The sequence below is a fragment of the Tachysurus vachellii genome, chromosome 15 (assembly GCF_030014155.1).
Source record: "Tachysurus vachellii isolate PV-2020 chromosome 15, HZAU_Pvac_v1, whole genome shotgun sequence".
Lineage (NCBI taxonomy): Eukaryota > Metazoa > Chordata > Actinopteri > Siluriformes > Bagridae > Tachysurus > Tachysurus vachellii.
The window spans coordinates 18627691-18641050 of NC_083474.1; the positions used below are offsets into that span (position 1 = coordinate 18627691).

Below are 13360 nucleotides of genomic sequence, written 5' to 3' on the forward strand. Positions count from 1 at the left end.
TACAGTAGATTAGAGTAAAGTAGAACACAGTAGAATTGAGTACATTAGAGTAGATTAGAGTACAGTAGAGTAGATAAGAGTACACCAGAGAAGAGTACAGTAGATTAGAGTTCAGTAGATTAGATTATAGTTGAGTAGAGTACAGTCGATTAGAGTACTGTGGATTAGATTATAGTGGAGTAGAGTACAGTAGATTAGATTACAGTAGAGTAGATTAGAGTACAGCAGAGAAGAGTACAGTAGATTAGAGTACAGTAGATTAGTGTGAAGTAGATTAGAGTGGCGTAAAGTAGATGAGAGTATATTAGATTAGAGTACAGTAGATTAGAGTGGAGTAGATTAGAGTGGAGTAGAGTAGAGTGGAGTGAAGTCGATTAAAGTAGAGTAGATTATACTACTGTAGATTAGAGTACAGTAGATAAGAGTACAGTAGAGCACAGTAGAATTGAGTAGATTAGATTAGATTAGAGTAGAGTAGAGTAGAGTAGAGTAGAGTAGATTAGAGTACAGCAGAGTAGAGCAGATTCAAGTACAGCAGAGAACAGTAGATTAGACTACAGTAGATTAGGTTAGAGTACAGCAGATTAGTGTGAAGTAGATTAGAGTGGAGTAAAGTAGATGAGAGTAGAATAGATTAGAGTGGAGTAAAGTAGATGAGAGTAGAATAGATTAGAGTGGAGTAAAGTAGATGAGAGTAGAATATATTAGAGTGGAGTAGAGTAGATGAGAGTAGAGTAGATTAGAGTGGAGTAAAGTAGATGAGAGTAGAGTAGATTAGAGTGGAGTAAAGTAGATGAGAGTAGAATAGATTAGAGTGGAGTAGAGTAGATGAGAGTAGAATAGATTAGAGTGGAGTAGAGTAGATGAGAGTAGAGTAGATTAGAGTGGAGTAAAGTAGATGAGAGTAGAGTAGATTAGAGTGGAGTAAAGTAGATGAGAGTAGAATAGATTAGAGTGGAGTAGAGTAGATGAGAGTAGAATAGATTAGAGTGGAGTAAAGTAGATGAGAGTAGAGTAGATTAGAGTGGAGTAAAGTAGATGAGAGTAGAGTAGATTAGAGTGGAGTAAAGTAGATGAGAGTACAGTAGATTAGAGTACAGTAGAGTAGAGTACAGTAGAGTAGAGTACAGTAGATAAGAGTACAGTAGAGTAGAGTACAGTAGAGTAGAGTACAGTAGATTAGAGTACAGTAGAGCACAGTAGTATTGAGTAGATTAGATTAAGTACAGTAGATTAGAGTGGAGTAAAGTATAGTGGATTACAGTACAGTAGAGTAGATTCGAGTAGAGTACAGTAGATTAGAGTACAGCAGAGTATGATTGACTGCAGTAGATTAGAGTACAGCATATTAGAGTCGAGAGTACTTTTATTAATTTCCGAGGGTTATTAACATGCTTATATTATCAATTCCTACCAGTATTGTTAAACAAACATCGCCTAACACATACTACACCATATCATATCTACAGTTATATATTAACATGCTGTTTTACTCAGTTTATTATCAGGGTTAGATTATATGTAGTGTTCATTAGACAAGTCTTTGTGTACACAAGTTACTGAAAACATCAGAGGACGTGCAGTGATAAGAATGAAAAAAAAAAAAAAAAAGAAAATACTCAACACATTCTGACCAATCTGTTTAAATCTGTATACTGCAGTGATTTTAATGATGCTGTTATCAGTTATAGAGAAAATCTGCTTACAATGATCTTGAACCTGTAGAGAAGTGATGCAGCATCTGCTAAACAGCCATACTCGTAGTTGTCAGGGTTGTACTTTGGCACATAGCCATCTGCCCCCGTACACAGGAACACCTTCTCGATGTTGCAGATAAAGGAGTCTCCGAGGTTCTGCACAGGATCCACCATAACGCGGCCGTAGACTATGTCACCTGATGATGTCAGACAAACAATATATTTTTAATGTTAAACTGCATCTGATCCAATTTTGAGAACATTTTCCATTCCGTGTGAAAATGAAGTTCGCCTCAATATCATCTTGGCACACGATCTGTATGTATTCTAGTGACACAGCAATCCATTTCTGATTCCATACAGATACCAATCTAATTAAAGCGTACAGCTGATGACTGCACTAATCCCACACAGACATCTTTACTGTGACTGAGTCGACTTCATGCAAGCTCGTGTAGCAGCACAGGTTAAGATTCATTCTGGGTTTTTGTGTTGTTTTTTTTTAAATGACATTTTTTCGATTATTCAATTATGAACAGAAAATATAATATCATTGCTTCAGAAGTGGAGAGGAAAGTCATGGGTGGGTAATAAAGGATTAACAGTTCCCAGGTCCACCAGGGTCCACCAGGGTCCACCAGAGCTGGGCCCCTGTGCAAGGCCCTTAACCCTTAATTTACTCAGTTGTATAAAATGTAAGTCACTCTGGATAACAGCATCTGTTAAATGCCAGAAATGTCAATGAGATGTTGCTTATCGTCGCTGTCAGGCTGAATCCTCGTATCTCCAAAACCGTTATTTTTCAGGAAATATAAAAAACCGCTGTACCTTATCTGCAGTGCACAGGGTTTAGTCCGCGTTGCAGTGGATTGTCTTGCGCTAAATTCCTGTCCTCAGACGAGCACCAGAACTAGCGGGGGTCAAGATTTTTTTTTCTTTGAGCCCAGTGTTTTGAAGACATTTACCTCAGAAGACGTGTTGATTCGTTGCGACTCTTCTTGAGGAGAAATATGGCGCGAAGCTCTCACACGGAGTGAGGAAGAGGTGGACAGTTGAAGTGTCCAATGGAGTTATGAGATTTGTGCTCAAGCTATTTTCAAGACTTTAGATTGGTTAATAACTTGTAAAAATAACAGACCCACGTGGGGACTGACCAATAGCATCGATATGTGAAAAAATATGAAATTGACCAAATTTGGACATACGAGGTTTCCGCCCGACAGCGACATTATGAATCATCTGTTTCCACCTAACTCTATCCTCAGCATCCTCTACTCTCACACCTCATGTCCTCTTTTTAACACATCCATATCTCTCCTCTACAGCCTTCCTATTGACCTCTTACTTGGCAGCTCCATCTCTAACATAATCTACTAACAAACATAAACCTGAGAATAAAGGCACATCAACCATTAACAATATGGAAAGAAAATTCAGCACTTTCTTCCAAAAACTCATAATGGTTGGGAATTTCCAAAACATATATACTGTATGTATGTAGTCCCTAATAGAGCCTGTACTACATTTATAACAAATTTTGTCATTGGATAATTTCAAGTAGGCTCTGCATGGTGTTATATAAACTCTGGGCAAATTTAAAATGCATCATTTGATGGGCCAGATTTCTTGATGCAATAAAAATATTGTGCCAAATAGTTTCCAATCGAGTTCTCACTCTGGGTTTTCTTAGAATACCAAATATATTAAATTGAAACGCACAAAAAATAAAATAAAATAAAAAATAAACGATAAAAACTTGTTCTGTTGTCTGTTTTTTATGCAATTTGACCCTTAATTATGCATTGTGTTCTTAGTCTTCGAAAATAATCTGAAGATGTGTTACAGATGTGTCTGAAAAATATCACCACAAGTAGAGACAAAATCTAGGGCATGTTTCTCTCTCGTTGCTTCATACACACATGTCCTGTGTATTTTACTGATAACTAAAGGGCATTTCACACTGAGCATAACCCCGGGTTATCATCTCTTATCGTCCTATACCCTGCTTTTAACCCCGGGCTAGAGGAACATTTCCCACTTGTCATTTAGAAATGGGGTAAACACTGATTTCTACCCCAAAGCCAAACCTGTACATGTACATGAGGTGTTGCAGCCTGATGCTTAGCAGACACACAGTCAGAAACTGAACAGCACACGCCTCATATCACCTGGTTTGTACAGTCACAGGAACTCTGGGTGTTGTTTAAACAGTATTTCCAGCATTTGATTGAAAAAATAAAAAATAATGTCAAGCGCTGATGGAAAACACGTCAATCAGCGTGAAGAGGAGACGGTTTTATTTTTACAGCTTTGCTCAGGAAAAGTCTGTTCATGACAAACTGGATGTCGGTTTATTTAACAAAGAGAAGTTGGACAGGTCGATCAACAGGACAAAAATATTACAAAGTTGTGCAAAACAGCATTACGTCGCTGTCAGGCGGAAACCTCGTATGTCCAAATTTGGTCAATTTCATATTTTTTCACATATCAATGCTATTGGTCAGTCCCCACGTGGGTCTGTTATTTTTACAAGTTATTAACCAATCTAAAGTCTTGAAAATAGCTTGAGCGCAAATCTCATAACTCCATTGGACACTTCAACTGTCCACCTCTTCCTCACTCCGTGTGAGAGCTTCGCGCCATATTTCTCCTCAAGAAGAGTCGCAACGAATCAACACGTCTTCTGAGGTAAATGTCTTCAAAACACTGGGCTCAAAGAAAAAAAAATCTTGACCCCCGCTAGTTCTGGTGCTCGTCTGAGGACAGGAATTTAGCGCAAGACAATCCACTGCAACGCGGACTAAACCCTGTGCACTGCAGATAAGGTACGGCGTTTTTTTAATTTCCTGAAAAATAACGGTTTTGGAGATACGAGGATTCCGCCCGACAGCGACGATTATCTGTTTGGGTGCAAAAAGGCAGAACTGTCCTTTGCGGTCAGAAAGTGTTGAGCCTTCAGCCCCAACACCCCACAATCAGCCCCCAGAAGCCCTCTAACCCATATCCAATACCTCCCACCTGCCACCTGCCCGCATGCTCCTTAGTTATGCTATGCTTAGTTGGATTTAACCAATCATGCTGGTTGATGCATAAATATGTAAATATGAAAATGGATTAACTTCCTTAAAAAAAGGTTAATCCAGAGTTTAGGAATGTACAATGTGAAGCATCAGATTATGAAGACTCAGGATTAATTGTTAACCCCAGGTGAAGTATGAGCAGTGTGAAATCTCTAACACCACAAACCCAGGATTCTGTTTGTTCAGAGTTCACCATTACACAGGGAATTACTTCCAGCATAAAGAAAAATTAAGGCATCTAAGTGCATTTTATTATTAAAATAAAAAATATGAAAACTGTTTTAGCCCTGGATTTAAACATGACGAGATAAGTGTGATACGTTGTGCACTTTTATACCCTCAGAGAATGCAGTGTCGCTCTCCTGCCCAAATCCCATGGAGCCGTCAGACAACCACAGAGTCTTCTTTGAGAGTAACAGCATCTGTGTGTTCAGGCTGAATTCTGCAGCTACAGGGTCACTCACCTACACACACACACACACACACACACACACACAATATATATATATATATATATATATATATATATATATATATATATATATATATATATATATATATATATGCACACACATAACACAAACAAAAAATATATCTGCACACAAATTTGGTACACACACAAATATGCACACACATTTGACCACAAATGTGCAAACTGACACCATACAATTTATACAGATTAAAATTTCATACATATTAAATTTATTTATAAACTTTGTGTATTCAGACACTTCCTGTGTCTGTAAAAAAAAACTTTATGTAAGCTTTATGAGATATTGCAAATTAATATCATTCATTCATTCATTCATTCATTCATTCATCTTCTACCGCTTATCCGAACTACCTCAGGTCACGGGGAGCCTGTGCCTATCTCAGGCGTCATTGGGCATCAAGGCAGGATACACCCTGGATGGAGTGCCAACCCATCGCAGGGCAAACACACACACACTCTCATTCACTCACGCAATCACACACTACGGACAATTTTCCATAGATGCCAATCAACCTACCATGCATGTCTTTCGGGGGAGGAAACCGGAGTACCCGGAGGAAACCCCCGAGGCACGGGGAGAACATGCAAACTCCACACACAAGGCGGAGGCGGGACTCGAACCCCAACCCTGGAGGTGTGAGGCGAACGTGCTAACCACTAAGCCACCGTGCCCCCTATCAACTAATTAATTTTTTTTAAATAAAACAATTGATCTTAATTTATCATATTTTTCTGTATTAAATGCAGGATTAATGGCCGTCATCGTTGTACCTTAGTATGCAAGTAGCATGTGTGATCGTCCAATCAGATTTCAGACAACACCTAAACTAAGCACCTGGATACTCACCTGTTCTGTCACCATTAGACATCGCCGTATAAAGCTGCAAGATCAGCTAGAATTTGAGCTAGAAGCTGAAATCGTTTCCTCTAGACTAGAGCTGAACTACATATGGAGCGGGGTGAAGTTTGTCAGTAACCGTGTTCGCTCTGATTATGTCGGTGTAGTGAGGAGTGAGCTGAAAAGACCTGCTGGAAGCGGATGTCGAGGTCAAATGCGACAGGCTCTCGGGGATTGCACACCGGAGGCAGTGTGTACTCCAGGCTCGGAGAGGCAGTACATGGCAACAGCTTCACCGTGTAGGTACCGGAATAATCTCTCACCTGTGCAAGAACAGTTTCATGAAAAAAACAAAATGCAAATCCAAATCGCTGTGTATTTCATAAATACCCAAAGCTGAGTAAATAAATTGCAAATAAATGTTGGGCTCATTTTTAATATTATTTAAAGGGATAACTCAGTGGTACTGCTCTAAGCCTGAGGGAGATGAAAAATACTGACTGCAAAGTCGGAGACAAACGTCCACTGCTGCATGGGCTGGTTGTAGGTGGGCTCGCTTCTCACCAGGCTGAGGTTAAAGGTCAGCCCGGGGTGATCCATGCACATAATCATGGAGGTCAGAGGGGAGGCTGCAGAGACACAATACGAGGATACGGCAACTTTAGCAAGTTTCAATGTTCAATTCAGTCTGGAACCGTCTCGTTCTTTTCTCTAAATGTAAACGGATGCCAATGAACCAATGTGCTCTGATTCTTCTCCTCCCTACAACTACACTTGCAATTCAGATCGTGTTCGCATGTTTATACAAGTCTCTCTGTAGAACAAGGCGGGTAAATAACTCGCTATAAACGCAAACGTAAAATCAAGCACAACTCAAAACAGCTTGTGAATGTACAGTATTGTGTCTTGGATATCAGCCTATGAAATTCCTACACATGGTGATGATGCGATGATAATATATTGTATCAGGGCTCTCAAGTTTTGAAGACAGGCAAGAGTGACATTTTCATTCCATTTTTAGGGTCATGATTGAGGACAATGTCCCGTCCAGAGACGAGCTGTTTCGTGTTGAGGTTTTGTTCAAACCGACCATCGAAAATACCCTCTCTAATGAATATGTTTTTTTTTCCAACGGTTGTTGCGTTAAATCTTACCCAGATACAATAGTGCTATTTTCTGATTGGCTATTGTGCAGCCTCTTTTTTTGATTGGCTGATAAGTGTCAGGCTCGACTAAGAACTCCAGGGGAGACACGCTTGGTTCCTGCCCGGTTCCATAGAGACAGCGGTGCGGACAGATACATTTTGGGCGCTGAGGCTTATTAAATATATGATAAATAGTCAAAAAGTTTTTCTGCGTAAGAAATACGATGTGTGGCGGGAGAGCGGGAGAAAAGACCCAAATGCGTGACTGTCACTCTCAATGCGTGACACTTGACAGCCCTGTTGTATGCAGCATGCAGCAGTATAAAGCACAAAGTTCAAACAAAGTCTGAATGCAAAAAAGAAAGAAATCTTTTTAAGAGAGACATTTTTAAAGATTCCAGCCTAATTCTGGTGCAGGAGCTTCACAGAGATTCGACAAACGGTATTTCTCAACAGAAACGGTCTGAAGCTACAGTAACTATCCGATGACTCGACAGATGACGAACTCACACTCGAATATCTAACAGACAGATATGTACATATGCCATGTTGAGTTCAATCAAAACAGCCACAGTGACCTCTACATCCTGCCAGGTTGATAAATAATCAAACATTTAATTTAATCAATGATCAATGTAATCGGATCTCACAGATGTTACACTCACCGGCGTGCGACGTCACGAACAGACCCCTGAAGCGAGCTTCTGTGCGGAAGTTAACCACCAAGCGACCTTGTTCGTTAATACGCATGCTGGTGGGATAGAGCGAGCCTGAAAAACACAAAATATACCAAGAAAGCAAGGTTTCTAAATATGTGTTTGACACCATATGGTTATTTATTTTTCTTTCCATTCACATGGTTCAATATGGAGGGATTTAAATATTCTTGTTGTAAACCTGCATAAAATACACTGAAAATAGATTTGGTGTAATTAACATATTTAATTCTAACGAGGAGTGTGGAAAAGAGCTGAAGAGGCATGTACAGGTGTGTTGGAGTGGGTGGAGAAAAGTGTCCGGAGTGTTGTGTGACAGAAGATTGTCAGGAAGAATCAAAGGAAAGGTGTAGAAGATGGTAGTGACACCAGCTCTGCTGTATGGGTTAGAGACTGTAGCAGTGAGGAAAAGACATGAGGCAGAGATGGAGGTAGCAGAGATGAGGATGTTGAGGTTCTCTTTAGGAGTGATGAGGATGGACAGGATTAGGAACGAGGGACATCAGAGGGACAGATCAGGTTGTCTGTTTTAAGGACAAGGTCAGAGAGACTAGATTGAGATGGTTTGGACATGTACAGAGGAGGGAGATGGTTATATTGGTAGAAGGATGTTGGAGATGGAGCTGCCAGGTAAGAGGTCAAGAGGAAGGCATAGAGGTGATATATGGATGTGTTAAATGAGGACATGAAGTTCATTGGTGTGAGAGTAGAGGATGCCGAGGATAGAGTTAGGTGGAAACTGTGGTGATTCGCTGTGGTGACTCCTAACGGGAAAAGCTGAAAGTAGACGAAGAGTAACGTATTTAATTCTAATAATAAAAATTAATGTCTCTTTATTTAAAATTGTGCAATTTACTGTTATATGTCATGGGTGGTTCTTTAATAGATGGTTTTAAAAATAGCCATAGATGCCATTTTTGTGGCACATTAAATATTAAATTTGACCCTTTTGGACAACCAGCAGCTCTGCTTGCATTCCTCTTTCTCACAACAACACCTCATTCATATTAGTTATTGATTAAGCCATTGTTTTGTTCTTTTTCAAAGTTATTTCTCTAGACCTTGAAGCTCGGCCTCAGGCGGGCTGCCGATTCCGTCTCTCCACAGGATGGCCGTGTCGTAGACGAAGGTAAGCCTGAGCTCGGACTGCAGGTCAAAGTGCTGCCAGCCTCCGGCACCCACCGGAGAGTGGAACACGTAGGACACGTAGAGCGGCACACGCAATGTCACATACGACTGCACAAGGTTCAGCACCTGCAACATGTAGAGATTAGAAATTGCTGCGTTTTTGCTCTCTGATGCATCGTTCTGTCTATGTGGATATGTGTACAGTAAATTCTCCACCACTAGATGGCCTGTTAGTCCAAATATTCAGCAAAACATAAATTTACTTCAAATTAAGAATAAACATAGAAAATTGCGACTAGATTAATAATAATCATGAACCAAGCTTATGTTTCGTCTGAATGAGATATAATGATATTTTAAATTACATGAGATATTTCTACATTAGAACTGTCCAATATGAAAAAATTTATCTACATTGGTAATTTTGTTATATAATGTGACATGACATTATGTGCAGTTTATTAAACGTCCACTGCTGAACGCTTGGCGGATAAAAACCTGATTTATTCAGACTCCACTCTTCATTAATCTGCGATTGTACTTCCAATACACATACTTGGAGCTCGGAGTCTACCAATCACAAAATGACCTCAAGACTACATTTGCATATTGCCTTCCGAAATCTCAGTACAGCAAACGACCGTCTTGCGGAAATGATTAGAGAATGATGTATGGAGCAGCGCCACATCCATTCATTAGCACAGGACCGGTCTGTGGCACTTCTTATGCAGACAGAGGCACGCTAGCAGAAATAGCGGTGCCATGAGGTCTATGCTAACACAACGTGGCCTTTGCACTCAGCCATCCCTTTATGACACTCGTCTCCATTAATTAACTGCAGAGAGAAGAATTAGGAGCCGTTTCCATGGTGAGCACGAAGGACCGGCCAGTGGAGGCATGTGTGTATCCAGTGTGGAGAGCGGTTTAAGGGGCCACCATGCAGCTTTAAAACAAAGGAGTGTAGAAAAGAACAAAAAAAAAACATCCCTAAAGTTCATCGAGGGTGAATTCCCGTTTTAGCCACAGAAACGCAAACAGAGGGGCTCGTGGGACAACCGGGAAGTCGCCGCCAGGAAAATGAAGGAGTTTGCTATTTTCATAACATTTTCTTTCTTATTGTGTGGCATTAAGATGAACAGGAATCAGTTTCCTCTTGGTTGTCCTGTTCTCTCCTAAAAACACGACTACACTAAAAGACAGGTCTGAACGAGAGTGTGAACGCATCCAGAGATGGACCCAAGTGGTTCCAATATCCAGATAAAGAACTTACTGAAGATGTACGAATGATTTCACATTGTTACTCTACATCACAACATACATCCACTTGTTTATCTTTTTCTACCCATCCTGAGGTATCTTGAGATGTTCCATCTCCAGTTGTGTTCCGCTTCATGAAGATTTTGGGAAATTAAAGATATGATGGCAACTCCGTGTGGTCTTTGAGGACAACAAACTTCTCATCAATACACACTTGTCGGACTGTATATGACCGCAGAAAGGACATTATTCGTAATAACGCTCTCCGGTGTTTATAACAGGTTATAATCACACCCTTCAGTGTCACCCAAATGAGGATGAGGTTCACTTTTGAGTCTGGTTCCTCTCTAGGTTTCTTCCTCTTCCATCTAAGGGAGTTTTTCCTCACCACAGTCGGATAAATACATTGGGGATAAATACAAACACACTTAAACATAAGTCTAATATTAATCTTGAACTTTCTGTACTATAGTTCTTACCTTCTCTATAACTGCTTTGACACAATGTTCGTTGTTAAAAGCGCCATACAAATAAAATTGTATTTGAAATGAATCATTCACGGACAAGTGTCACATCATCACAACAGGCCTTCTGTAAAAGATGACTCTGTTAGACTCCCTAATAACGTTACAGGATTTATGGGTTAAGCTTGATCTCAGTTATTAGCTTTATAAACAAAACTAATCACAGCTATTACAGAGTCATTCCTATGACTAGTCACAGCCATTTAAAAACTTCAATCTTTTAAGTACGTTTGTATAACGTTATAAAAGGAACACGACAGAGCTGAGCACCTCTGCTCTAATTTCAGGGCCAGAATACAACTAATTATAGTTATAGTGCGTATTGTTTTACTGGCATACTGTATTGTTTAAATTCTATTTTGGATATAGGCAAATATGACATAACTATCTTTATATGTAAGTCTAACTACAACAGAAGACAACAGGAAGGGGGAGGGTAAATAAATAAATAAATAAATAAATAAATAAACAAACAACTCACCTGCCCGTCTGTCCCAATCGACCCGCCGCAGTCACTAAGCAGCTCGGACATGTCGTAATAACTGATGAACTCCCAGAGACAGGCCTCCAGGTGAAGGTTGCGGTAGAAGCGTAGCGTGTTCTCTCCTCTTAACGTGGTGCTGTACTGATAAGGCGCCGTGCTGCCGATGGTCTCGGGGCTACGGATGTCTGAGGTGATGAAACCGTGACGCGTACGGACCTCGCTGTAGTCCAACAGGTTGGAGCAGCGATGATTTCCCACCCGGGTTCCATCAGGACTGAGCGTCAGCTCGAAGTTGGAGAGAGGACGAGTGGAGACCACAGGGAGCATCCCTATAACACAGAGAAATGCACATTTATACTCAACAAAGCCATTTATAGGTATGTTATAAAAAAAACGCTTTACGATTTTGCAAATGAAGCAAAGTCAAACTGATTGCAACAGATCAAATTCATCTGCTGATTTATATCCTATTTTAACAATAAACAAAAGTCTACAAGCTCTTTGCTGTAGGTCTATAGCTGTTGTATGTAAACTAGATACAACAGCTAAAGAAATAATAATAATAATAATAATAATAATAATAATAATAATAATAATAATATTACAAATATTAATAATAATAATAACAACATCAATAATAGTAATAAAAATATTAATAATAGTAATAAAAATCAGAAATAATAATGATAATAATAATAATAATAATAATAATAATAATAATAATAATAAGAAGAAGAAGAAGAAGAAGAAGAAGAAGAAGAACAATAATAATAATAATAATAATAATAATAATTATTATTATTATTATTATTATTATTATTATTATTATACATTTTTCGATATATAACCACTGCATTGCAAAAAACAAAAATGTATATAAAAAATGTTTATAAAATATCTTGAATATAGTCCAAATGATTCAACATTTCCTATTAAGTGTACAACCAGAAATAATTTTTTTTTTTTACTTATTTCTTAAAAATTTTAAAGCTAGACATAAGCTTAAAAATGTCCTCTTCTCTTTTGCTCAATATTATCCACTATATTAAAAAAAATATATAGTAAGATAAGATTGGAATAGTCAATAATTAATATGCTTATATTGTGTTTACTTTAATCTTATTAGAAAATAGCTGATACATTTGACTAGATCCAAGCTATCCTTTTTTTCAGTGTATCAGCAGTTGTTTCCTCATCTTTCTCTCCGTCAATAAGACCAAAAAATTGAAATTTATCTTTTCATATATTACACGCTTTAGGTTTTACCTCTGATTGTGCTAACGCTGGAGACTCCTTCTAAAATGCTACATAAATATGTCCTTACAGAAATCTTTAGCATTTTAATAACATTTTTGTGTTTTTAATAATTTAATCAGATTATTTGGAGCATTCAACATACACATCTCTGTGTTAGTTGTTACTATGGAAACAACAAAAATTAGAATGAGCACGCAGAATGACTTGAATGTTATGGAATATGAATCACCACCTTCTGACCAAACAGAAGCCGTTATATATAAAACGCACAAAGCTGATTTTCCTTACCGTCTATGTGCGGCATGGTGACGGTGAGTTTGATGAGGTTGGGATGATGTTGGTCATCTGGCCCGGTGTAGCGGAGTTTAGCTGAGAAAGGCTCAGCTCCCACAGCGCCTATGACACGAGGTTGGCACAAACCTGCACACAACAATCAGCTTCCACTCAATCATCTAAAAGCAAACCCAGCCAATGGAAACAATTCAGTTCAGCTTCACTGTCGAGATCAAATTGGTTTAGCGAGATGTTAGAAAGCTCAAACACTGGATTCTTTTCGAGAGCTACATTGATGGTCACAGTGCTGTAACGAGCAGTGAGATTCCCCACATGAGGCTCTTCTTGGGCTGGATTCCCGGACACAGATTAGACCTAATCATAGACTGAAAAGGATTTTCAGAAGAATCACTACTGAATAAAGCCATGTGCAAAAAAATACAAGGTCTCAAAGATTAAGGTTAGCAA

General features: G+C 39.0%; 1 protein-coding gene across 1 annotated transcript in view; it reads right to left on the reverse strand.

Annotated features, from left to right (window-relative positions):
• The window catches only part of frem2b (FRAS1 related extracellular matrix 2b), a 113131-nt gene that overhangs the window by 4463 nt on the left and 95308 nt on the right, over nucleotides 1-13360 (reverse strand). The window contains exons 15-22 of the mRNA XM_060888077.1: nucleotides 12908-13039; nucleotides 11360-11691; nucleotides 9031-9223; nucleotides 7919-8023; nucleotides 6610-6737; nucleotides 6297-6431; nucleotides 5115-5241; nucleotides 1707-1894 (exon numbers count right to left, since the gene is read on the reverse strand). Of these exons, the coding sequence (XP_060744060.1) occupies nucleotides 1707-1894; nucleotides 5115-5241; nucleotides 6297-6431; nucleotides 6610-6737; nucleotides 7919-8023; nucleotides 9031-9223; nucleotides 11360-11691; nucleotides 12908-13039 (1340 nt within the window). The remainder of the gene's footprint in view (nucleotides 1-1706; nucleotides 1895-5114; nucleotides 5242-6296; nucleotides 6432-6609; nucleotides 6738-7918; nucleotides 8024-9030; nucleotides 9224-11359; nucleotides 11692-12907; nucleotides 13040-13360) is intronic.